This window comes from Argopecten irradians, chromosome 5, assembly GCF_041381155.1.
Source record: "Argopecten irradians isolate NY chromosome 5, Ai_NY, whole genome shotgun sequence".
Taxonomy (NCBI): Eukaryota; Metazoa; Mollusca; class Bivalvia; order Pectinida; family Pectinidae; genus Argopecten; species Argopecten irradians.
In genome coordinates, this window is record NC_091138.1 from 34663933 (window position 1) to 34690744 (window position 26812).

At 35.4% G+C, this 26812-nt stretch overlaps 1 protein-coding gene across 1 annotated transcript; it reads left to right on the forward strand.

The window, feature by feature from the left end:
• Positions 1 to 23244: 23244 nt before the first annotated feature.
• On the forward strand, positions 23245 to 26071 carry LOC138324388 (beta-lactamase domain-containing protein 2-like). Its single transcript, XM_069269456.1, has 4 exons — positions 23245 to 23358; positions 23933 to 24011; positions 25280 to 25471; positions 25978 to 26071. The coding sequence occupies exons 2-4, from the start codon at positions 23935 to 23937 to the stop codon at positions 26069 to 26071; spliced, it is 363 nt and encodes a 120-aa protein (XP_069125557.1). The 5' UTR covers positions 23245 to 23358; positions 23933 to 23934.
• Positions 26072 to 26812: the final 741 nt, after the last annotated feature.

The window sequence follows — 26812 nt, forward strand, 5'->3', positions numbered from 1 at the left end:
AAATCACGATCCGCGGGGGATTTTCCCAATAATGGTACAAAACACGCGTTCTTTGTAGTCAAACGTAGTAAAACAAGTCACGTGATTATACCTCATTCATGCCATTGGCCGAAATAAATATGGAATTGTTTAGTGGGTAACTAGTGATCACATGAGTGTGTGTTAACTTCCAAATAGAGTGATTTCTCTGACCTGGCATTTAGTTTATATAATTTGGCCTTTTGACGAAGATCTTATTTTCTCTGTGTTATATGTATATGTTCTGAACCATAAAGCAGGTAATAATATATGTAAATATAAATTTAGAATTCTACGAATTTAGCCGGAAGTAGCCGATCTTCGCTGATCCTAGATTAGACGGTTAGACCTATTGAATTGGTCAATTCGCATTATATCATTTATTTACAAAACGTGGAAATGACAGTTTTATAACTCATTTCAGTTCATTATTTATAGTAAAATAATACATATGTGAGTCAAAATGATATGCATGCAATATTAATAACATTTTGGAGTCTAAATATTTTCAAATAAATCAATTTCTCCGAAGAAATGGCAAGCAAACTATCACCATATATGGAAGTAAACACACAATCACGTGATCACTAGTTACCCATAATACAATTGTATATTCCGGCCAATGGCATGAATGAAGTATAAGCACGTGATTTTTTTTACTACGTTTTTACTACAAAAAAAATAGATGCAGCTATATCCCGAGTTTGGAGTTAAAACCGCGTCCCGCGGGAGGATTTTTAGACCAAAGGTTGAATCTGGCCATTAAGACCGTAACAAAAAATCGTTGTGCCTTTATTTAAATATGCTCCACCGCCGACAGAGCATAAATGATATTCATTATTTGAGCAATAATTGGTGTTTAATCGTGTAGATATATGTCTAATTAACGCAAAAAATAATATAAAATAAATTGTTTTACCTTTGGTGCATGCCCAATGAGTACATCATTCCATATAGCATATAGTGCCAGGGAATTTTTTCGGGATGCAATTAAAGGGTTTTTGAGGAAGGGAGACCACTCTATGTTACTCTCGTCGAGTACGAGATGAGGTACGGTAGGGAGACGGGATTCTCAAATCTTATGTTTGTTGGGGCTACAAAGATGGGTGTAGGTAGCGTATTTGCATACTAAAGTTATGGTAACGTATTACTGAAATGAAAATAATTTGTCAGCGGTTGTGCCTTTATATAAGTGTATCGAGGGATGTAAATATTTATGTATATATATGTACATGGCAAGCTCACAAGTAAAGCTGATTTCCAAATGGGTATTGTGTATCTGTACTGTGACCTTTTTTGGCTTTTAAATTACGTAACTGGTATTTTTCGTGATTCGCAAAAAAATGAAATCTTGAAAAAAATCATTGTAATATTGTATAGTACGGTATGTACCACATGGACTTGGTACGAATGCTAATCCACAAAGCATACACACAGCTTTTAAACGAATTTTCAACCCACGGTTATATAAATTAATAAATGATTATGGCCAAGAGGATGGAAATTCGTTGTACAAAGCAGAGTCCTTTTGCACTCTAACTTCCTCAGCTCGGACTAACAGCTATGTGTGCGTACACGCAGGCTACAATCTTATTAAAATTAGAACTTCTATGTCGCTCTCCGTACCGTCTGCTCGTAGAAGAGCGGACGGTACGGAGAGCGACATAGAAGTTCTAATTTTAATTAGATTGACGCAGGCTACAGCTGCATAGCCGGGATGTGCAGGATCACAATTTTTAATTTTGAAATAAAAAAAAATAAAAACTTTTCTGAATTAACAAATTCAACGTCGAACTCTGCTATATGGTGCCTTGCTGCATATACAGAGTGCCCTATGAAAGGGTGGCCTTTGAATTCCACTTTCAAGACCAGATGTCGACATCTTTTAGTTTAGATGTCGACATCAATAACTGACAAGTCGGTGTCACACCCTGTTTTATGTCGACATCTTCCGATATGATGTCGACTTAATGCCTTAATTATGTCGACATCGTTAAGTCGTAAGTCGGCAACTCGATGGCAGAAATATGCCACCACACTATGGTACACAGACTTGTCTACAATGCTACTTCTAGTTATTAACTTTACAACAGGTGACCAATATACGCTTCCTGCTTCCATATACAAGCACTGACTTCAGTTTTCTATTTTCAAAGATAGTGGCTATTTCATATGATTTGCACATGTGTAACAGGAAGGCGACAAGTCGACAACTCGACAACACGACAAGTCGACAACACGACAACTCGACAACACGACAAGTCGACCGATTTTACCGCGACAACACGAGATTCTGTACGCGCTAATTAGCGTGTTTGAAATGTCGACTTGTCGTGTTGTCGTGTTGTCGTGTTGTCGTGTTGTCGCGGGTCGAAAACGCGACAAGTCGACATTTTAACTGTTAAATCTCGGGTTGTCGCAGTTTGAGACCGCGACAACTCGACAAGGCGACAACACGACAAGGCGTACGACAAGGCGACAACACAACAACACGAGATGGCCGTAATCAGCCACCATACATATCAGTATTGATTCTGGCAGTAATTGAAAAATACGACGAGACTTGAATCTTGATTATAATAAAATAATTGATTATTGGGGGTTTTCTCTTTGCCCTCCTTGCACTGAAATTGCCAACGTCCTTAATTCGACAGCTGAATCGCTGGAGTGGCTCTTGTTCTGATATTAAGATTGTAATTAACAAAATTCCATTGCGACTCCATATCATTTGAATAAAGCATCTGTTTAGTCTTTTTCCCCTATACAACATGATTTAGAGTCAATTGAGAACTACGCTTGATGGCATTCCTTCTGTTATAATTATAATCAAAATAATTCTACCGTCATCCTCCATCAGTTTTTGATCGATTGAGACTGGTTTTCTGTGAGTTCAGAGATCGCTCGATCTTCTTGAGCACATAATTCAATTTTCTTTGAAGAAATTATATAAACATCTATATTTCGTTTAATATTTGCCCTGAAATTAACATATTTATAGACATCTTTATCAGTTAAATAGAACAGATGTCAAGAGAATGAAGAAACATACCAGATATTCTCAGCTTAAAATATTGATTTCAATAGAATCGAAGATGAATAAAAATAAGTGTCTCTGTTTCTGCTTCCAGTGTTCTATTAATTGTATAGTTGGTAATATCCGCGAGAGTTTCCAATCCTCTAAATTCAAAAACGTAAATCGTGAAACACACACACATTTTATCGACAATACCGTAACATACCCCCATTGAGAATTGTTATTTATTTACGTTACATTTATTTAATTTCATTTTTTATTTTAACAAGCTGTTAAGTTTCTACAGGATTGGTTCCAAAAACACTGCAATTCTAACTTTATTGTCGTTACATCATGGCAAGCTTGTAAGACAGTTGTTCTTTAACTCTAAGATTAACAAAGACAATATACATCAATTGAAAAAATGTTAATATATATTAAAAAAAATATATTAAATAAAATAAATAAATAATTAAAATAAAAGTAGACACACGGTCAAAATCCGCCAGATTGATTTCTGTAGACATGTCTTCCTATCTGCATTGCTTTAAACGTATTACAGTAATTATCCTCTATCTGAAGAGTTGGGTGTTGTCAGCAGTGAAGCATCGGACGCTTTCTCTACTGGAACATATGGTTCTTTTATTGTAATTCAACCTTCAGTGTTAAGATTTTGTTTATATTACATCCTTTCAGATTTTAACAATGTTGATTTATCGAATGTATGGAATGTCCTGAAATTTTAAATAGTATATCATTCATGCATGCTAGTTGATCTCAATATAATATAGACTAAATTCATTTCCTCAGTGGTAACTTGAGTTTCATCTATGTCCTCTTTACAGTTTATTTAATGACTTAAACGTACTCAAAACGGAAGTGGATACATAGGGAGAGATTTCCAGACAAAGTGTCCCTGGTCTTAATGGATACGGTGAAAGTCGTAAGGTAGCGTCAGGGGTAATCTCACTGGTATTACTGCTGTCAAGTCAATCATCGTTAAGAAAATTAAAACTGTTTACATGTGCCAAATTCAGTAAAGGATCCACAAGAACAAGTAGTCTGTCATTTTGTTAAACAATAGCCATATATAACAATACGATTTATTTTTGTCCTGCATATTGACCTGATTCCGTTCAGAACACTCTATAGCAGTTGTGATTCAATAAGTTTCTCAAATCCATTAGGAAAATGTCAAAACTGGAATATAATTGTCACCACCTGAATCTTATTTGTGGTTATGACCTAGATTTGTACGAATGGTATCGCCAGTGAGTTGAGAACAGCTTCATTTGCAGAGCGTCTGATTCTATTCCTAGACGTTTGGGCTTGTCCCCGTACAAATCTGTATATCGCGGATGTGCAATCTATGTAACCATTAAAAAATAATGTATACAAAACATATTCAGCAGTTTAAATCGTAGACAAGGAATGAAATATCTATGCATCGATTTGAAAATCAGAGAAATGTGGGACTTATATTTTGATCTCAAGGGAATAACTTTAACCAACTAATTTTTGCGGTAACCTAAGGCTTCATTTGACACGTAATTCAAACTTTGTTTATGTTGGGGGGGGGGGGGGGCTGTATATATCGCATATAATGCTTTCCGAATAAAAATTGTCCGCGAACTTTAATCACATGCGAAAACAAGTCGGTTAACAGAATGTAATGGCTGAGGATAGTTGTTCTATTTGTTTCTGAACACGTCTGAAATGACAGCTGTGTCCTCAACAGGAAGTCCACTGAGAATTGTTTGGTGTATATGAATGAAACCTATTCTGCAAATCTTATTCAATAAATAAAATAAGTCACTACAAGAATGTCCTTAGTGACAAGACCTCTATTTATCTTACCATTATTAAAGCAGTGGTCACAACCTGCTGTGCGTGTTTTTCATACAAACATGTTTCTGAAGAAAATGCGGTCGTCACGTTTTTTCTGGAAACGTGGGGAAGAAGTGACGGGAGTGGGTGGGAGTACGGTACACGCGTACGCGACCCGCACTTATGAACGATTGTGTGCAATGCTACCTCACGTAGGTGTATACATGGTACCCTAGTCCGTTAAGTTAAAAAAAAAACTAATAACAAAGGCAGGTTTGCAGACTAGTGGTACCCAATATGGACCGCCACGTTATCAGACCGAGACCACAGTACTAAGCGCAAGAATACTGCCAAAGGAAATTTTGTAGGCCTTGAACCATTTCCAAAAATAGCTTATGGCAATAATTGTCTATAATTAATGTCCGCTGGACTACGTGCAAGCAGAAGTGCGTGCAAGTACGATAAGCATTTGTCATCTGAAGTTGTAAAATATATTATTAAAGCATTATTTGTTTTGCGATAAGTCCAATGTAGTTTGCCTCAACATACCTCACATATCACCGCTAAGATTCTGGATTTTATGCTTGAAGAGCAGATTGAGGTAGATTTTATGTATACATGAATAAATATATGCAAATAATGAGGACCTTTTGCCGCAAACAATGCAGGGCCATTTTGCTGGTTTGATTGGTGGCGTAGTTTAAGTCAACTACTGCACTCTAAGTATGACGACGACGAAAATGATATGATTATCCGCATTTACATTGTAACGTTACAGATTTATTTCTATTTGTTTATCAAATGATTGTAAGCACGATATTAACTATGAGCTAATAACCTTTTATGGACATTATAAAATTATCAGACATGGGTTTTTTTCATCGAATGAGGGTTGTATCATGTCGATTTATTTGATAAATAGAAAACAGTAAATTCGCGAATGTGTAACTCTTCGTATGCATATGAACCTTGCTTATATTGATATATATTTGCATTTAATTTTCAAATTCGCGAAAGTTAATTTCGCGAACTTGTTTTAAAATTGAAATCGCGAAATTTAGAATTTGTGATATAAAGTTGATTAACATTACTTCGTACGTAAATATCAATGGAACAAACAGCGTTTCGAACCTATAGAATTATCAAGCTTATTTTGAATATCGGATAAGGTTTGTATCATGACCAGAAATGAGTGAAATAAAGAGAAAAGCACGTTGACCTCAATGAAATAAATGGCGATTGAGAGACATTTGTGACGTTTTTGTACTGGCACGTCCCTGGAGGACGCATCGAAAATAGCAGTTCTGGTCCGAATATGGATCTGTATTAAACAGACCTCCCAGGAGAGGTGTACGCTATTTTTATCAGAATCACACATCTATTCTGTTTCTTTACAAATAGAATCTGTGGATCCGCTTTAGGGATACTACGACGACATCACTGCTGTCATATCTAGTAAACTGTTTTTACATACTCCAAATCTAGTGACAGTTCTATTGATTGGAACAAATGTGTTGTATTGTTAATCCATAAACATGATTCCGTTCTTGAGTGATTTAGTTGTGAAAAGCGAAATTATGTCTTTTATAAGTTTCTGTATTTCTATATTGGGGACTGACTGAAACCAGAACTCAGTTTCATGAACATTCATTATAATTGGGATTTTTTTAACTTAAAGCTTCCCTCAAGAAGGCATTACAGAAGTTAACTTATTATTCATGCAAGACTCAAGATCAATAAAATTATTATTAGTGAAAATTCATATCTCTACTTTTCCTGAAAGCGGGATATCAAGTGTCTTATTTAATAGAAAACTTACATGAGATATCTTAAAAACAAATGCTGTGCTCTGGATCCGAACATACAGTTGTATTAAACAAAATTTTATTTTTATCTGAATATATATAGGTTTGGAATTACCGAGTCTGGTGCATGGCATTGAAACAACCTAACTAGAAATGTCACGAACATGCATGCAATGACATACAAATAAACAATTTGCTTAGGAGCTAGGAATCAATTTTAAAGAGGTGGAATTACTACCAATATTGGGTCAAACAACACATCTCGGTCAGCCAGGAAATGTGCCTACGTATTGTCTATTTTAGAATCATGTCGACACTAAAAATAGACAGAAATAAACCAGATTGTTATTTATGGATAGTCTTTATATAATTTCCTTTCATACATATAGAAGCAGCGGTGGCGTTGAGGGAATCGCCGAGATAATGTCACAACCTGCTGAGTACAAAATAGATTAAATTATGGTGGCATATTTCCTTACTCATCGCGATGTGATGTTTGCTTGAAGATGATTCCTAGTTTCTAAGCAAATTCTTTATTTGTTTGTCATTGCATTGCGTGACATTTTAGTTAGATTGTTTCAATTTCATGCACAAGACTCAGTTCTTCTTTAAATGTATTCCTTATTACTTATCAGTTCTTACATTTCAAACTGCTTAATGGGGGACATAAGTTTTCACGCAAAATAGTTAAAATCAGTTGTGTAGATATTTCTATAATAAGCCAGTGGTCAATCGATAGATAAGATCAGTACATTGTCATCTTTTTACCTCAAACTTTTGTTGACCATGAAGTTGAGTGACCAAAATGAATTCCTTTCATAAACTGATAAGAGATGCGATTCGCACAAGGCTACTTCAATACTTACCAGAGTAGCAGTCGGTAAAAAGTTACAGGTTCTACAAATCATTCACCTCTTATAGGCTGCCAATTCAACAGCTTCATTTCGCATTTACCAAGGACTGTGCATAGGTCAATCTTTTTTCATTTTATATTATTTATATATTTTTTTATTTCGAGGACACAAAAGTGACCAAAACAGAATTTCTTTCACCACATCAACACTCCTGCATTTTGATGCTCAACATTGTCACCCCGTTCTTTTTCTCTGTGTTTGCCCCCAGGAAGCCCGTTTCGTTTGACCCTTATTTTACGTGTGGAAGAATGCATTTGGATTAGCATGATAAAAAGATGGGTTGTCTCATTAGTTCTATTTCTGTGTTACACCAAGTTACAGATACATATCATATTTTATATGGTGTTAGCATTTTCCATCATGATTAGATTTTGATATTGATCAAACACTCGTTCATTTTCCAGTGTTCTCAGATCGTGTCTAATTGCCTTCGTAAACGTTTGGTGATTCTAACCATCCCCTTCGGAAATGACAAAAATACATGTTTCATAGCAGAATGGTCAGTATTGTAGTATTGGAGTATGCTGGTTAGAGAGTATGCAATGTTCAAATAAAACTTTAAGCGTATGGGTTTGTATTCATACGTCATTGTGATTACGCTTATTTGAACGCAACTCCTATTCCGTTGACTATATTGATGCATATGTAAATAAAGCACTTTACCCGGATAGTTGTCCACCGAAATGCTCCTCTTAATAAAAGGTGGCACTTTGTTTCCATGTTATGAACATGAAGCTACATGACCAAAATAAGCTTCCTTTCATAAACTGATGTTGTGTCGTAAGGAAACTTATTTTCATATTAATCGTACAAGACTACTCCAATGCCTAACAACCGCATTGATCGAATACTTAAAGGTACCGAAAGGCCATCTACCTTTTATAGATGGCAAGGTCAATTGCTAAAGGACGCAGTTGCCAAGGGCTGTGAATAAGTCAATAGTAAATCATTAAATGGCCTTAGCCGGAAGTAGGAAGTAAACACTATTTAATGAGTCTCAGGGAATCCCTATCGGATCATTACCCAAACCGGATAATTTTCGTAAAATTATTTTCATTTTACTGTTTTCTGCAATCTGGAATTTAAATGGATTTGTCCTTAATTGTATTTATTGTTATCTGATATTGATCGATTTATATTTCCAAAAACAATAGAAAGGAATCTTGTGGACAATATTGAAAATGACACTTGCGATGGAAATATTTCTGGATCCTCTTGAAACTAGGAATTCTTTAAAAATCATTCACATATGAAAATGGTTTTTTTTGACTTCCGTGTTTTCGATTTTGGGGATAAAAAAATTGTTAAAAACAAAGTTGCTGTCTTTACTTCAACCCTAGAGGTCTCAAACGTTTTTTTCTTTCATACTTACACGTGTAATACTGGCTGGTCTAGGGCAATACACTCATGTCGCCTGAGGCTGTATTGCATGGCTACCCATGCAATAAAGCATCGTGTGACGTCACGGCGTCAACAAAATTTCTATTTCCTCTGTAAAAAAAAATTTTTTTTCACAATATTGACTGGTTTGTACTATTAAAGATGCAAGCAACGGAATTTGTGTTGAAAAAATATCACGTAATTTTTCATGTATGGAAAATTGACTTCCAGTCGTTGATTTCTTTATTTTCAAAATGGCGGGATATTATCGTTGTAAAATTGCAATAATACGTCGAGGTATGAAAGAAAAATACTCTTTTATACGTGGATATGAAGGATAGGGATATTCTACCCTCGGGGTCACGAAATGTTGCAAAACCCTCGGCAAGCCTCGGGTTTTACTACATTTTGTGACCCTCGGGTAGAATATCCCTATCCTTCATATCCACGTATGAAAGAGTCTTATAATCTCTACTTTGTCACATCATTCTTTAGTCTCCTCTATATTTGTTCCCATGAAGGCCATTTCGTCTGACCCTTTCATTACGTGTGGGAGGACAAATTGAAAATAGCACGATAAAAAGAGGGTTTAGTCTAATTAGTTCTGTTTCTGTGTTACACCAAGTTCCAAATTCATTCTCATATTTTCTATGGTTTTAACATTCTCCATCATCTGTTAAGATTTAGATGTTGATCAAGCACTCGTATATTTTCGAATGTTCTCAAACCGTGTCATGTTTCCTTCGTAAACGTTCGGGCATCTTAATTGAAGCGGGTTATTATAACATTGTTCCATTTATCGCAAAAAATACATTTGTTCCATTGCACAATGGTCCCTATTGAGGTAATGGAGAAAATATTGAATGAAAAACAAAATGATTGGTTGACATTTTTTAAAGTATTTGCAAAGCTGAATTAAACAAAAATACGAAATCCGTCCTTTACCTACAGACTCTTTAGCCTTTCTGCTATTTTTTCCTCACACAGGTATGAGCAAGCGAGGTAGGCGCGTTAGAATTGTACCTGCTGCCCCTATTGCATGATCGTAAAAGGGCGACTAAATTTAGGATCATTATCTTTTTCTCTTCTTCCTACTGACTTTATCTTTCCAAATGCTTTCCCTTGGCACCGCCTCACTTAGGGCCTAGGTTGAGCGTTCGCCCCTGGTGAGGAAGGGCTCTGGGTTCTGTCGCCCCCTGGCCGAGACTCACCATACGAGTCTATAAAAGTGGTAGTTTTCTGCTCCTGCTTAAAAAACGCTCAGCATAACAAGGAGTGGGACGACTGGTTCGCCCGTTGGTCAGTATTTAATGTGTACCGGGGGTGGAGGTGTTTGCTTGTGTCTTCGGCGGCATGACACAACCTGAATATACCGCAGTCTCCCAAAACACGCACCTCGCACAACTAACACGCAACACACTGCATACATGGGAGGCCGTCCTTACATGACCATAGTTGTTAATAGGACGTTAATTAATCAAACAAACAAACAAACAAACAAACAAACAAAGCAACAGGTACTAAATGGATACTCATTTCTGTGCGTCATTCATGATTTTAACAATACTCATATTATTAAGTTTACCGACCTTATATAGCATCATTTTACAGGATATCCGGGGAATACAAACTTCACATTAAAACACATCTGGTTAAAGGAATGATTAAGTAGCGTGGCAGGTTTTGTCTTGTGGAGCGAGTGATAACGGATGAGAGAGATGATTGTAATATAATGTACTCGTTTTTTCCCCTACATATACAATTGTTATATTTTAACGCATCCTTTCCAAGTCAGTCCGATATTTTGATGGATGAATGGAGAGAGTGGGAAGCGTTGTCTTCAGCTCAAAGATGCAGATTCTACGTTTTTGTTTCTTTTCTAAAGGCATCATTATCGCTATTACTTCAAGTTCATAATCGGTTAAAGAGAGTGCGTCAAGTTGGGAAAATTTATGTCCAATCCCATTTGCCAATAATTTATAATTTATAACAATAAAAATATGTTTAAAAAATCGTTTAGGAGATTTATAGGATTTTGACTTTACTTTATAGCGGAAGAATTCCATCAAATGTTATTATTCATGCTACACGTACATGTACTATAATATTTTTTTTCCACATCTAAATGGTGTGATTCAATGAAAAAAGCCAGCTGATCAAGAAACATGCGTTTCTTCACATTCTTGTGAGATATTGGAACCCAAAGGGTACAAAACTGAGCTTCAATTTCTTCTCCTAGTTATTGATGTAACGGCTAAGTTTTTTTAAGTTTCTTAAAACTCATAAACTAACTCGACAATACTACAACTCATGAGAGTGCCCGGGAAATACCCTGCGGATGTTGGCCACCATTTCAAATTGAAGATAGTTTGATGTATGTTGCCTGTTTATTGAGCAAGGGTTATGCGGGCTAGTTATTTATGTATCCTCTGTATTTCGTACATGTGGACGTTCCGTTATTTTTAATTCAGTGTGTAGACAGTAGACATTTTGTTGTACAAAGTATAAAGAGTACATCTTCATTATTTCCAATCATATAAACTCATTCCATTCCCCTTTCCGATTTTAGCCTCACTAAGAATTTTTTTCTAAGAAAATGGATACAGGAATAGAGGACATTGTTTTCGTTAGAGTCCTCATGACACTCTCTTAGTCTCATTATTTTTCTTTTGAATTGAAATTCTGCTCCCATAAATCCTTCTTTCTTTTTCTCTGTTTCCTAATAACCTTTTTTTATTCTCCGTCATTTTTATGGCGTTTCAATTATCCAGAGGTGAAAATATTGATTATAACGTCAAACCCTCCTGTATTAGGACCGTGTTTCATTTTTGTCGTAAACTTCTGAGGGTTCTGATGAAGTGAGACATCACATCAATGCTCTTTTCGCATTGTATATTAATAAATCAGTTAAGGGTCTTTATTGAGCAAATGGAATATACTGATTGAGAGAATATTAGATTATCAAAAATATGTTTACATATATTAAGGGTGTGGCGGTTTTTTTTATTGTTTTTTTAAGGGGTGGTATTGTATTCATATCATTATTTTATCTACTTGTGTCACCTGTAATATGGAAACCTAGCATTTGAACATTACACAAATATTTACTTTTTGTAGGTTAATACGAGGAATTGTTAAACCTGAGAAAGGTGATATTCCCCGAGGCCGACGGCCGAGGTAAATATAACATTTTAAAGGTTTACAATTCCTCGAATGTCAAAATGTCAATATCATCAGTATCTAACAGATCGCCGTTATATTTATTACCATTGGGGTGGTTAAACTGATTGCATGATCATTCCGTGAACTTGTACCATCCCTGTTATACATTAGAATAAGATGCTTTTCACATCAGCATCTGATCAAAACGGAAATGTTCTGCATGGTGCTATATGGTACTGATAGTACGCATGATTTAATTACGCTGCAGTTTCTTCTCTGAATTATTGCTGCCACTGTCAGGTTTTGAATTGCTTTAAACTAATAAACTAAATCGTTAGTATGACAGCGCTCGTGGTTACCATTAGATTTAGCTGGTATCCATTTCAAATCACTGATATTTTGATGTATACTGTATGCCCACTGAACATGATCTGGGTTGTTTCAAACAATGGAACAACGTGGGCGAGGGATTTATGTCTTCGTTATAGTCCGTACAAGGAGAGCGTTTCGTGATTTTTATTTCATTGATTTTATATGTAAATGATCGAAAAGTTTAAAAGGTCGATGTATACGTCTACCATCACTGCCAGTCACCGTCCCTCCTTTTGTAATGATCCATATATGCACTATCTTGCAGTCCAGGTCTGTAAGAGTTATCGCTGTCATCTTCTCTAATTTCTCTCATTTTTGAGTTAAATATTTGCTCAAATCTCACCCCTTTTTATTATTAAATTCGGTTATTCAGACATAAAAACTTTGATGACATTCTGTTTTCCATCATTCGGAGTTTGCATCGATTGCAAGGTCAACTGCTGTAGCCTAGAGGCCCTATTCATGATTCCTAGTGAAGAAGTACCACTAGGATTATGGGTAAGGTGTTTCGTTGTTCAGGGACACTTCAGCGGAAGTCTATGTGGCCAAAGGTAGTATTTGAAAAGCCGAACCAGGTTTGGCCTCGTTATTGTTTACAAATCAGATATCCTAGTGAATGTATCCAAAGATCATTTCCATTGATTAGAGGTGTAATTTTCCTGTGAAATAAAGAAAAAAACAAAGTTCAATGTTTTTTAAAGGATTTTTTTACAATATATGCGTAATGACATGGTCAAATATCTGTTTCCACTCGCCATTATACTAATTCCGCTAACAATGATCTTAAATCAACAACAAAATCAAAAGGAATGACAAACAGAAGTGTTTTGTCATCAGTTCATTGATAAAGCTGCGTTTATTTTTTTCAACAATCTAGACAAGAACGTATTACATTATTAATAACGCTCTCTTGTAACAATCATTTTATTGAAAATTCTACAAGATACAAACATCTTATGCCGAAATGTTTTCTTTAATCTCATATTGATGATTCTGAATTAGTGCAAATAATATGAAATAAGTGTCTCATTTTGTTCTTTAAAGCACTTTGAGATATTCAAATATGTAACTGATTTTTTCCAAATTTCTTTTGATAGATTTCAATATGTTTCTAAATGTTAGTAAGTTCACCTTTCATTAATGTCCCCGTGATATGACTTTTCTTCTGTTTCGTGCGTCGCCGTATCACCGAGTCCAGCTCATCTTCTGACAGGTTTTCAATGGTTTCTATTAGTGGATCCGCATCCTTTTTTCTTTGTGTATTTTCACAAGTTGATAAAGTTGGTAAAGTGATAAATGTTCCTCTTTCCCCCTCCCAAGCGGTTGGAATTTTCCTTTTCGGGGCTTTGGCTGAGTATGTGTGATATTGGAATCAGGTTGACAATATGGACAGTCATTTTGCGTATGTTGCATAAATTCTGTAATTTCCATTGATGTTGAAATTGATTCATTCCTGCTTGTTGATGCGCGGTATCGGTAAAACACAGATTCATGAGCCCCGCATATATTTGGAGGGTGTTGGGAATCATTGTCAGCTTCAAGATCAATCCTATATATGGCTTTAATATCAGATATGAATCACTTTTTTTGGTACAGGTTTAACAGCAGTTTCTCCACAAATCCTGCATACGTTACCCAACCTTTCTTTGTTAAGTTCCATTGTTTCAAGTAATTCCTAACCTACGAAACAGAAATATGCAACATCATCTAGACGTCTTTTAACACAAAAACCTATTACCAGCGAGGATGGCCATCATATCTTTGTTTAAGCTATTGATATGTTATTCATGCAATGACCTACACACCTCACAGTTATATATGAGTAATCTGTGACCAGCATGGAGTGGCTTAAAATAAACATTTATCTGTGTAGCAAGAACATTACAATTAATGATTCCTGATTCCAAAAGATATAAAAATTCATAACTTCCAAAAGTTATATAGAACCGTAAGTTTTATAGAACCGTAAGTTTTCCAAACCAAAAGTTATGGAAATCCATAACTTACAAAAGTTAAACTTTTCCAAACCAAAAGTTATGGAAATCCACAACTTATAAAAGTTAAACTTTTCCAAACCAAAAGTTACGGAAATCCACAGCTAATGAAATCTAAAAAGTAATGAATCCAACTTAGTAATGTAAAGCCATAACTTTTCCAAACCAAAAGTTAAGGTGGTCAGCAAAGAGTAGCTTAACCTTACAATTAATCATTCCTGATAGCAAAAGTTACGGAAATCCGCAACTTTCAAAGGTTGTATAAAACATTAACTTTTCCAATCCATAACATTTGGAGACAACATGTGGTCAGAGTAACGGATTTCTAAAAAAACCCATACCTAATATCTTTTTTCAAAAGCACAATTATTACACCAATGTATACATAACATCTCGTTTAATCAGCTGATACCAATTACAGAGAGTAGGCAAGAGGTACATTTGAAATAAACAGTCTAAAGATACCTTCTGTAATGATCTTTGTCATAAGGTTGCTTAAATTCAGGGGAGGGGGCATTACTAGCAATTTTACTAAGGGAGGTATTATTATTTGATTCAGTAAGCTTAGAAACTATAACAAGTACCGACTTTTGCTAAAAGAAGAAAGTTATGGCCAGTCATAACTTTAAAAGGGTACGGTTTACCATAAACTGCGGACTGTTTAACACCATATATAAGATATATATAAAGAATACATGGGCAGTGTCTTAACATAAAAGTTGTATGTATTTTGGCTAGGGTTAAGTAAAGACAAAAGTGGCATGTCTCATAAATACATTGTATGTCCGACTTTCAAACAATGGATCAACCATCGATGGAATCGGCGCACGTGAAAAAATACTGATGTTTTCCGTCAGTGCCGAATACAGCAAAAACATATGTGAACTGTTAATACCAATGCTGGTTGTAGGATAAAAGATTTTATTAGATTTACTAACGGATTTATTTACCAACCTGTTACATGTATGATAAAATAAGTTTCATAAGCGTGATGAATATGACGTTATTTAATGATGTCGTGCTACAATGGTAAACCGCTGATAAGAAATGTTGTATCTCTGTACTTTTTTGTGATATTGATTTTACGGATGATACAAATTGAGCTATAAATTTTGCACTGAGGTATTGATTTGACGGTCATTTGTAAGTGTCTAAAAACTCATAAACTAGATCGGTGGCTTGACAAGGCGCATGTTTACCCCGGGAATTAGGTGGCCTCGATCCGTTGAAAATCATAGATGTTCTGACATATGTAGCGTGTTATTGAGTATGATGTTTTGTGTCAAGCGGTTGCAAAATATGAAAAGTTATTTATGTTCCATACTTTTGGGACGTTTTGCGTTTTTTTTTATTTTGGTGATTTGGCGGCGAACATTTCATCTGCAAAGATTTCAAACTGTCGTTATATAACATCAGTTATCAAAAGTGTATGTTCTGATTACGTCAAACTTTCGTGTTTTAAATACCGTGCGTGTCGCGTTTCCCTTGGAAGAGTTCAGTGTTCCATTTAAGTGAGGAATTACAGGATTTATCCATTTCCATTTTATATCAACAACTAATACGTCTGTTTTTGATGAAAAGGTGTCAATTTAGCAAGTGTATTATAATGGTTTGAATATTTGATGATTACAAATCTGTCAAAACATATCAATTAGATTTAGTTTCCAACAAGAAAACGAAATTCAATATAAAAACGCATTCATGCACAGTCACATTTGTTGAAGGATTAGTGAAACGTAACAAAGGCATATATTGGAAATCGTGACACCACAAAAATCAACTGAACAAAAACTATGATTTTCCACATTTAATGAGGTGAAGTTCATTGATTACCCTAATGTTACATATTCAGTTACAATTTCTTAAAATAGACAAAATCGACAGCATCAATTGCATGTGGTTAGTCGGGGAATCAGTTGATCTCTAATTCAAATCCCAAATAATTTCATAAATGTTGCACACTATAGAGTGTGATGTGCTGTTTCGAGTGGTTGTGGTGAGCGAGCTTTTACTCCTTCCTAGATGTACCTTTCGTTTTCATAACGGGACTGCGTTTGTTTGTTTGTTTGTTTGATTATTTCAACGTCCAGCAAGGGCCATGTAAGGACGGCCTCCAATGTATGCAGTTTGTAGCGTGTGTGAAGTGCGAGGTGCGTGTTTTGGGACTGCGTAAGACGTATTTTATTTGTCGTTGTGGCATGGGCAGCATAAATTAACAACAGCGAAAATTTAAATTACTAAATCAACTACATCACATGCACGTTTAAGATTGGTTATTTAAGAAATATCGGTATTAACCTCTAATCATTACTGTTCTGGTGTTGGGCCTCACTGTAGCATGAAGAGACCAAGTGAACATGTTCCATGTAGCATCCTCGGGACAGACCATTTGTATGATTAACTTCCTTTGGAGTTAAATTTCTGTTTCTAGATCTTCTCCAGTTTTTTATTTCTCAAATTTTCATGATTTTAGCCCTTTCAATCATCTAAAGTTGTTGATATTGATTACAATGTCAAAAAATCGTGTTTTTCAAACCGTGTCTCATTTCCTTCGTAAACGTTCAGGGATTCTAATGAGGTAGGCCATTACAACATTGCTTAATTTCCATTTCATATTGACAAATAATACGTCAATGTTTTTGGCCTAAAGGTCTTTGACACATTGTGGGGTGTGCTCCATGAGAACAATTTGGTGAAGGTTACAAATTTTGAAGAAAAAAAATATCGTTGCAATTCCGAAAGAAATGACAGAATTTGATATTATGCCTGTTAAATATCTTAAGTCGATTTAAATTAATGGCCCTCATTGCAGACGAAATGAAGGAAAACAAAAAGCCTAGCGACTCAATTAGTGATATCATTTTTGTGCTTTTCTAGCCCTTTCATACAAGTATACGCTGTAGATTTATGGGCAATGACTAACATGGATAATATATCTTATATGAAGAATTTTCAGATTATGTCATTGTTAAAGGTTGGAAATTTTGTGGTTATCGTTTTTCTTTGCCTGGAGCCATGTTACCTTTAATTTTACAATAATGTCGGTCTATGTGGCGAGATATCATCTTTATTTGGAATCAAAGAGTCTTGACTGAAAAGGAAGTATACTCGCCCATCCATCCAATGTATAAAGGTATATGTATATTTTTATGTATGTGTATACTGATATCAGCAGATAAAAATACCCGTTGATATCGATTCCTCAATTATGGACAAAACCAACACAATGCAATCATACAATATGTATAACCATACAATATGTATAATCATTAACAATACTGTACAATCATAAAATATGTACCAATCCCAGAACAATTTGAACAATTTTTTCATAACCATACAATATGTACAATCATACATGATAAAAGTTAATTTTTTTTCACAATAGTATACCTTTTTTCCTAGAGTCATAGCCACGCATCAGTCCTCCGATAATCCATAATACACACATACCATGCAAAAGCACATAAACGAATATAGTCAAACCAATATTTTAATCCAAAATTACACCGGTCGCTTTCTGACTTGTGACATCGAAAGCAACGTTCTAGTTGAAGAGCGATTAGAGTGACTTCCCCTGCAATGTCATTCAAAATGTGGTTTAGTCCAGAGGTATTCCGATACGTTTTAATATTCAAATTTTCCGCGAAAACAAACGTATCGGAATATGCTCTGATTAAACCCATTTGTGAATTACACATGCAGGGGAAGTCACTCTAGTCCGCTCTTTACTAGGACGTTTGCTTTTGGATGTCACAAGTCAGAAAGCGCCGGTAATTTTTTGGATTAAAATATTGCGTTTGACTATATAGACATTTATATGCTTTTTGCATGGTATGTGTGTGATTATGGATTATCCGGGAGGACTGAATGCGTGACTATGACTCCTAGGACAAAAAGGTATACTATTATGTGAAAAAAATAACTTTAATCGAGGTGAGGGTACAAAAATTCCAATATGGCGACTGTCGTCCGCCTTCTCTGTTTTATAGTAAATATCCCGATTTTTTTTAATATTTTTTTCAAATCTGGTATTTTTGGAAAAAAAATCAGATGACTGTCATATATACTCCATCAGTCCATCCACCCAAATACAAAAATGAATGACAACATTCATTTTCCTTGAGTTGGCCCCCTGTGGCTCATTGGAATAAAAAATATCCACATGTAACGAAGAAACATAATCTTTCACATGCTGAAGTACACGCTTAATCATATTATCATCATTAACAACATTTACCAACCGCTACATAAGTTTTGGTCTCCATTTGAAATCGTAAATACATTGGAGTCAAAAGGTGAAAAATACTTACATACAAAAAACATCCTCTCACCTGCTGATGTGCACCATATTGTCAGTCATTAACTACATTTAGCATTACCCCTCACTAGATATTTTTTACGTATGAAGATAATTGTTAAATTACGGAATGCGGGTGATGTTTCTACCCATCTGTGCCACTACGATGGTCATTAATTCTTACTGGTTTCCATAACTATATGTTGTCATTCTACCCTTGCCTCTCATGTATCAGCATTCCTTCTTCCAGAAGAATATCGTCCCTTCTGCGCTTCCCTTCATGTTAACGATATGTTGTGACAAACTGCTTTTTACATCCTCTTCCAGCCCCGCCAGTGAGTACTTCTATCATAGGATCCCCCGCACCTTGTCGTCCCAACTGTGAGCTCTTATACTTTGGTACAAAGCAGCCCTCAGCCTTTTTCCAACAAAAAATCTACAGTATTCCTCCTTTCTGTCCGATTGCATCAATATACTGGACCATTCATATAGTTTCATCTTCCATACAGAGAAGAATATCGTCCTTCTAGATTCCTTATAAGTGGATTTACATCCCCGATCCGGGCTCCCGGGTACTGATCCAACAAAAATCTGGTTTCCTTTCTCCATTAACTTTGATTACACTCTTGGACCAGTTCTTGTAGACCTTATAAGGGATTCCATGGGCCCTGGTTCCTTTCCGTAACAACCCTAGTTCATGCGGCACTTTTTCTATACTTTCACGTGGACCTAATGGTCTCCCCTGCTGTTCGTCTCCGTGTGTTTCTGATAGCTGTATCTGTACCTCTTCTCTAGAACTTTTCAGTGACCCTGACTTATGGATTCTTCCTGTGTTGATTTGGTAAGTCTGTATGGGTTTGCTATGAACCTAACCCTCTTTTTCCCCTCTATTAACTAGCTTTCCGTATTCTCTCCGTTCTTTGGTGGTTGTTCCTAGGATGTTGGTATATGTTGTTGAAACAGCTGATACAAGTAATGTTTTTTTTCTGTCGGTCTTGTGTAATATTGATATATTGATAAACCGAATGGCATATATTTTTTTTTTGATTTAGGTTTCTTTAGGATTGAATACATAGGGCATTCGTTGGTCTCCATAAGAAATCGTATGTATTTTGTATTGTGTCAAATGCTTGAAGACGTGGGCGAGCACGTGACTGTTTAGAACGCATTTATTTTACCAGTGCGGCAGGTTCAGCATTTGACAGTCAAAGGGTGAAAAATACCTACATATAAGAAAATCCTTCTTAAATATTAAAATAAACTTTCTGACGTCGTTTGTATAAATGAGTATGGACGACATGGACTGTATATAGAGGCACGTATAGTACCTATGTGCCTGCGTTCAGAAGATGCTCCACCGCCGACAAATGGTATTTTTTTCACTATTACAAAACATTCAAACGATTTAGTATTTTTTCCTTCAGTTACAAAAGTTACTTACTTTACACCATTACCACCAATGAAAAGTTGAGCTTCTAATTTTACTTTAAAGTTTTAAAAATGAAAAGGAAGATTTAATTGCATCCCGAAAAAATCCTGTGTCACTATAACCTATAGTATGAAATACTGATTTGCACCAAAGGCAAATGAATTATTTTTTATTATAGTTTTTGTGTTAATAAATATATATACGATTGATTACCAATTATTTTTCAAATGATGAATGTCATTTATGCTCTGTCGGCGGTGGAGCATCTTTAAGAAAAGCCTTTCATTACCAATCATTAACTACATTTAGATAGATTAACGACAGCAACAAACCATACCGGAACTATAACCTAACTTTCTCGCTCTTCATGATTTTAGCCGTTTTAATCATCTAAAGTTTTTGATATTGATTACAATGTCAAAGACTCGTGCTTCTAAAACCGTGTCTCATTTCCTTCGTAAATGTTCAGTGATTCTAATGAGATGGGCAACATTGCTTAATTTCCATATTATATTGACAATGATTATCAGTTTCTTAGCCCTTTGTTATGTTTTTTTTTTTTTTAAATTTATTTTGCGTCCTTTTGATTTTCTAAAACCTACAAGCTAACAAGGCGAACAAATGCACACCCAAAAAAAACCCACAAATTTTTCCTAATGCTTCTTCGGCATTGGTCTAATTGATGCATGCATTTCTTCAAAATAATTAAGTTACTTTAATGCTTTTGATCAAAAGAGGGTTCTTGATATAGATTTTTGGGAATGGTAGGAAGCATGGCTTTCCCCTGTTGCACACTTCCTAATAGTCCGCTAAACCTGCCTATATTTTTAGGTTTTTTTAATTATTATTTTTTTTTTGCCTAATATATATATATATATATATATATATATATTAGGGGAAAAAAAAAGCCTAATAATATAGGCAGGTTTAGCGGACTAACTTCCTAAAACTGTTTATGTTCCGGCTCCTTGTGTTCCTACCAGTATGCGGACGAAAATCTGAAGAAAAAGCAACCTATGGCCTTGTCTACCCTCGTTAAACCAGTCTCAGTCGATATTTTCAAGAAATAATTGCTGTACAAAACGCACGTAAGGTCATCCGAGCATTGAAATAAAAACGGGTGAAATTGATTTCACGTAAAAGCCTGCATGTTTGTAACAAGAGAGAAAGGGTAGAAGATGGGAAATTAGCTGCAATGTTGTCATAAAGACTTCTACAGTGATACCTTTAAAAGTATCGTAGGTCAAGCTAGTTAACGTTACCAACATTGATTGGTGGGGCTGAATACCTTTACCGTTGTGTAACAAAAGTCAGAGGGGCTTGCAGATATCCAGTAGCCCTATACCGTTATATATTCTTTACAACAACTTTTATATATACTGTATAAATATGATCTGCAAGCGCCTGTGACAAAAATCACAGGGTCCTTCAGCTCGTACTGATCGTAACCCTTGGATAGCGGAGTTTGTAGATGCTATGAAATCTAGGTTGGACGCAGATGACGCTTAAATCCTTGGTTCCTTCTAATCGAATGCGTATTAAATGTAAGCGTATATATCTGCACCATTAAAGTTGTCCAATCCAAAGGAACCTAAAAGGAATGGAACATGAATTACAATGTTGATTCTAAACAGAAACGTGTTTACAGGTTTTTTGTTCTAACCTATGAGAACTACAACTAATCTATCTAAATCTATACTACAGGCCACTACAATATTGTTGTGCTATAAGGTAGTGATACGGCAACAATAGTGACCAATAACCGTTTTTGTCCAAAGATTTAAGTTTGAAGATACTAAATGAAAGCCTGGACATCCGTTTTTAAAATATACAATCTCCATCATTCAACATGCGTCTGCATCTAGTTTTGGAAAAATAAAATATCCTACCCTATTTTAGTTTTATCAAACCAGAAGCAGAACGCCTGTGATAATTCTGACTTTTCAAAATTTGGATATTAATTTTTATCTGATAAACGCTATTGTTTATGATAAATAACAATGAGTCTATCCTAGATACTCCCGGGTTTACTATCACTGACGTTATATCCACTCCTATTTCATGAAGTAAAACTGGAGGCAACAGAAGACACCGGTTATTTGATCCTTTGTTGTACATCAAAAGAATCGTATAACGGTACATTGTGGTTGACAGTGTGTTGAAGTTGGGCGTCGACTCGCTTCTCTCTGTAATCTTCAAAGGAAGTCTCTGCAGGCTTGTAATTGTTCAGTTTTTTCCTCCTGAAATGCCTCCAGTTTTAGTAGTCTGTGAGATAGGCCAGGGGTGGATATAACGTCAGTGATAGTAACCCATGGAGTATCGAGAACGCAATGAGTTTATCAGCTCTGTTATAAAAAATAGTACAACAAAACGCAAAAAAAAACCCAAAAAACCGATATAGCCATTATGAATAATCTGGTTATTTGCATTTGTTCACCTGGAAACCCGCATATGCAAATAAACGGAATCCACTGTGATCTAGAACGAATATACGTACCCGCCCGACTATACCTTTCGGCCTGGTACGATTTGGTCCCTATGTGTCGTAGTGGAGCACTGCCTCCGAAAATCACTCGGGCATGGTTTTCTATACTTTTTTGTGGGTTTCCAATTATCAATGCGTATACATACATTTACATATTATTTTTATCCAAAAAAAACTTAACTACTATTCTTAATATTTACCGTACCGCTCATAAGACGTCAAATTCACAATTTGTGGACTTGCCGTATAAATTCCCTTCAGAAATACTTTCATATGTATTATGTAAAAAAATAATGCCTCGGTGAGAATTTGATATTTTATGTGGTTCAGTTTTATTACCTAGTAGGTAAGCGATATCAAACAAGTACGATAAAAATGCAAAGAAACGTTTTACAATGGTGTGCATAATCATTTCTTTGCTCCATTGGCAGTAATAGGCACCAATTGTAGCTCTAAAGACGATACCATTTTCTATCAAAAAGTCTTTTGAGCTAACAATATTGCAGCTAACTGTGATCAAGTCGATATCGACGAGATAGTGATGCAGGGGAGACAACCTGTTCACAGCTGTGAATGTGTTCCACATTTTGACACGATAAAGTCCAGTGGAACGTCGGACACATTTTCACGACTTGAATAGTTTTGTAATTTGCACACAGGTAATATTTATTTACATATATAAAGGTAGTTCATTACTCACTACAACTTAATGTCAATACAGGAGTAGCTACAATAGCTGAACTAATACATGTGTACACACTCGGCCCATTGCAGAATGAGCTGTTTCAATGTGTAGCTGGTATTTTAATTACTATGAAACTGCAGTGCTTATGCTTTTTAATATTTTCTGGAAATGTCAGTATTTTAGAATCCACCAACATGCAAATGAGTCTATATTTAGGTTTAGGGGGTATCAACTCACTTAGAACTATACAATGTACTTGACCCAGCAATGTAGTAAGAGTTGTCTCCCCTCGTACAAACAGATCTAAATAATGTACATATATCCTTGTATACATGTACTTCACAATGTAATGATCGAATGCAAACAAAAATTTAATTAATCATAGCAGTGAATTCTATAGAAAATATCACTTCTCACAAAAAATGTGAGTTTATTTTAGATAATGATAAAGAATACTAGGTATCATATAGGCCTACATGTATATATAGATTGTACATGTCTATTTTGTAACATGCAAATTAAACAGATGCATAACTCAATATTTACAGATATGTCTAGAGCAAAGACGAAGATCTATGTGGATGGCTTTGTCAAACCAGGGTTTGAGAAGGTGCTTCAGACATTTAAGTAAGTATCCATCAACAGGCTCCTCCAGTTAGTTTTGACATCCTCAATATTTCAGGGGTTACTTACACTGTCATTAGATCCATTCTTGGATTATCTCATTTTAAAAGTGAAGGCAGTTTAGGAGAAAAAAAAGACCAATCACAGGCCCATAGGTTTCCTTTGAAAATTAGAGAGAAATTAAGTGACGCCCAACTGACGCCCAACTTCAAATACTCAGTGTCAATTGTTTTGATGTACATCAAAAGAAATCTTTACTTTACCACTTTATCAGGGCACCAAATGGTCATTTTCAACACAATTTGACCTGTGTATAAAGACCACTTGGCTATAGAGACCATTTTTCTTCACCCGTTGGGTGGTCTTTATAGACAGGTTTGACTGTAAGTATATTTCCACATGACTTGTACATGTTGGATAGATTTCAATGATGTAGCTGATTAAATAACCAATTTAAAAGTTTATTCATACTAATAACTCCCCCAATCCCTACCCCTACCCCCCCCCTCCCCCTCCTCCTCTCGAATTTTCCTTTTTACCCATTCCTTCTCCTATATTGGATGACTGGTATAATGATTGTAAATTCAAAGGTTTGTGTACATAATTGCATAAAATATTATGATGTGTGCTTTTAATGATGAGGCAAAATAAAAAAAATATTCTTGTTTCCAGTAACACCCTTTAAAAATGAAGGGTCGGTAGGTAGGGATTTTTTTTAAAAATATTTTTTTCTCTTCATCATAGTTTATTTCAGTGAAAAACTGAAGTAGACTTTATTCAACCTTATATAAGCCATGGAATTGATTCCCAGGAGTCAGTTTCACTAAGCGGCCTAAGTCAGGGACTAAGCTTAGTCGGGGCTAACTTCAAGACTAGACTTGCTTTCCGACTAAAATCCGTTTCACTTACGGGCGTAAGTCATGTTCAGCCTAAAGTTAGTCTGAAATCCTAGGCCTGGCTAGAGGCAGGCCTAAGTGAAAGACTAAGTCTAAACTATCCCCGTAAATACAGAAAAACGCAGACCAGGAGACTACTGGTGTCTTAGATTTACAGAATTTGTACCAAAATTCAAGATTTTGTGAAAAATCAAACAAAATTTAGGTTGTTATTTGTTTGCTTGAGGACAAAAATGATAAAAAGTTTTTGATTTGAGTAGGCACTGATTTTATAGTGTCGGCGGAGTTACCGGAATCACAAATATTTTTTGTATTGTAATTTATCATTATGTAAAAAATTTATCATTATGTACAAAATTGGTGGTATATTTTAAGGTATAACCTAGAACAAGGTCTAGAGAGAGGGGGGTCATTTGCTGCCTACTACAAAGGGGAACTGGTCGCCAATGTTTGGGGAGGAACAGCTGACGGAAAGTCAGGGGTCCTGTGGAAAAAGGATTCTCTCCCTTGTTTCTACTCCACCACAAAGTCTATGTCAGCTGTTGTCATAGCACACCTAGTCGACAAGTAAGTACAAATGTGATCATCCTCGCGGATACTCCAAGGATTACTATCACTGACATATATCCACCCTCCCTGGACTATCTCAAAGTAAAACTGGACAGTTGGAGACCCGCGCTTCAACTTCAGGGATGAGTAAGTAAACTTCAACATAATCAACCACAGTGTACCATTATCAAATTACCTGTGCTGGCTCCAGTTTTACTATTAGATAGCCCAGGGGTGGATATAATGTCATTAATAATAACCTTTGGAGCATCAAGGATGCCAATGTAGAATGCTAGAAATGTTTTAAATCACTGGTTTTTTTTTTGGTTTTTTTTTTTTTTTTTGTAGTTTCAATATCAGTCTTCTTCAAGAATGTATTTTTTATTTTAAGATTAAGATAAATGGTATAACACTTAGATTTGTTGAGAGATTTTGAAAGGAGAAAGAGATTAAAATTTGCATCTATCCATCCCACTTAAAACTAATTAGAAAACTAAAACATACGAATAATGTTCACTTTGTAGAGGATTATTGAACTACGCAGAGAAAGTGAAAACTTACTGGCCGAATTTGCTCAAATGGAAAAAAAGAAAGTGTTTCATTGGAGCAGCTTATTAGTAATCAGGTACGCTTAGCACAACATTAAAGGAAACCCACAAGACCAGGTGCTTTTTTGCGGGTTCATTGTTTGCCCTAGAAATAAACACAGAGGCAGAAAGCATCGGTTAGCCTCTTCCCATCTTTCCCCTGTACAAGAAATCAGCTATGTACACAATGATATTTTCTTTTGGTTTACAATATCAATGATTTTTTTGAAATATGTACAGCCATTCCTGTGATGATGTGTTTGTGAAATATGTAAACTATCTCTTTTGTGTACACAGTGCCTTTACTGTGGATGAAAATTTCCAGATGTCCAATGATACAGGATATTAGACCTTTATACACAGAAAAAATGGAAACCATGTATATAATTACCAGTACTTTTAGAGATACATAAACAACATACTTCTCTCTTTTTGTGTACACAGGCGGCGTGTATGTCGGATTTTGATGTAAAAGAAATTTCAAAAAAATAAGATAAGGTACATCCCATTGCTAAATTTCATGATAATCCTATAAAATAGTATTTGGACTTGTATTTGAATGAAATGACTGATCGTAACAATGCATGAAACAATTACTCTATTTGGAAACAATGATATTGTATTTTGTATTTATTTAGTATACATTGTTATCTGAAACCAGTGTAAAAACATGTCATGACATTATATTTTGTTGTCTGTAACAATGATAATGTAACAATATGTACAAACTTTATCTAACTTTATACTGTTGTACCTTGTTGTTTCGTATTTT

Excerpts from the sequence above, each read along its gene's own strand:
- LOC138324388 (XM_069269456.1), top strand. The coding sequence starts at position 23,935 with ATGTCTAGAGCAAAGACGAAGATCTATGTGGATGGCTTTGTCAAACCA. Across the intron at positions 24,012-25,279 it reads AAGGTGCTTCAGACATTTAA|GTATAACCTAGAACAAGGTC; the intron begins GTAAGTATCCAT and ends GTATATTTTAAG. Across the intron at positions 25,472-25,977 it reads ATAGCACACCTAGTCGACAA|AGGATTATTGAACTACGCAG; the intron begins GTAAGTACAAAT and ends TTCACTTTGTAG.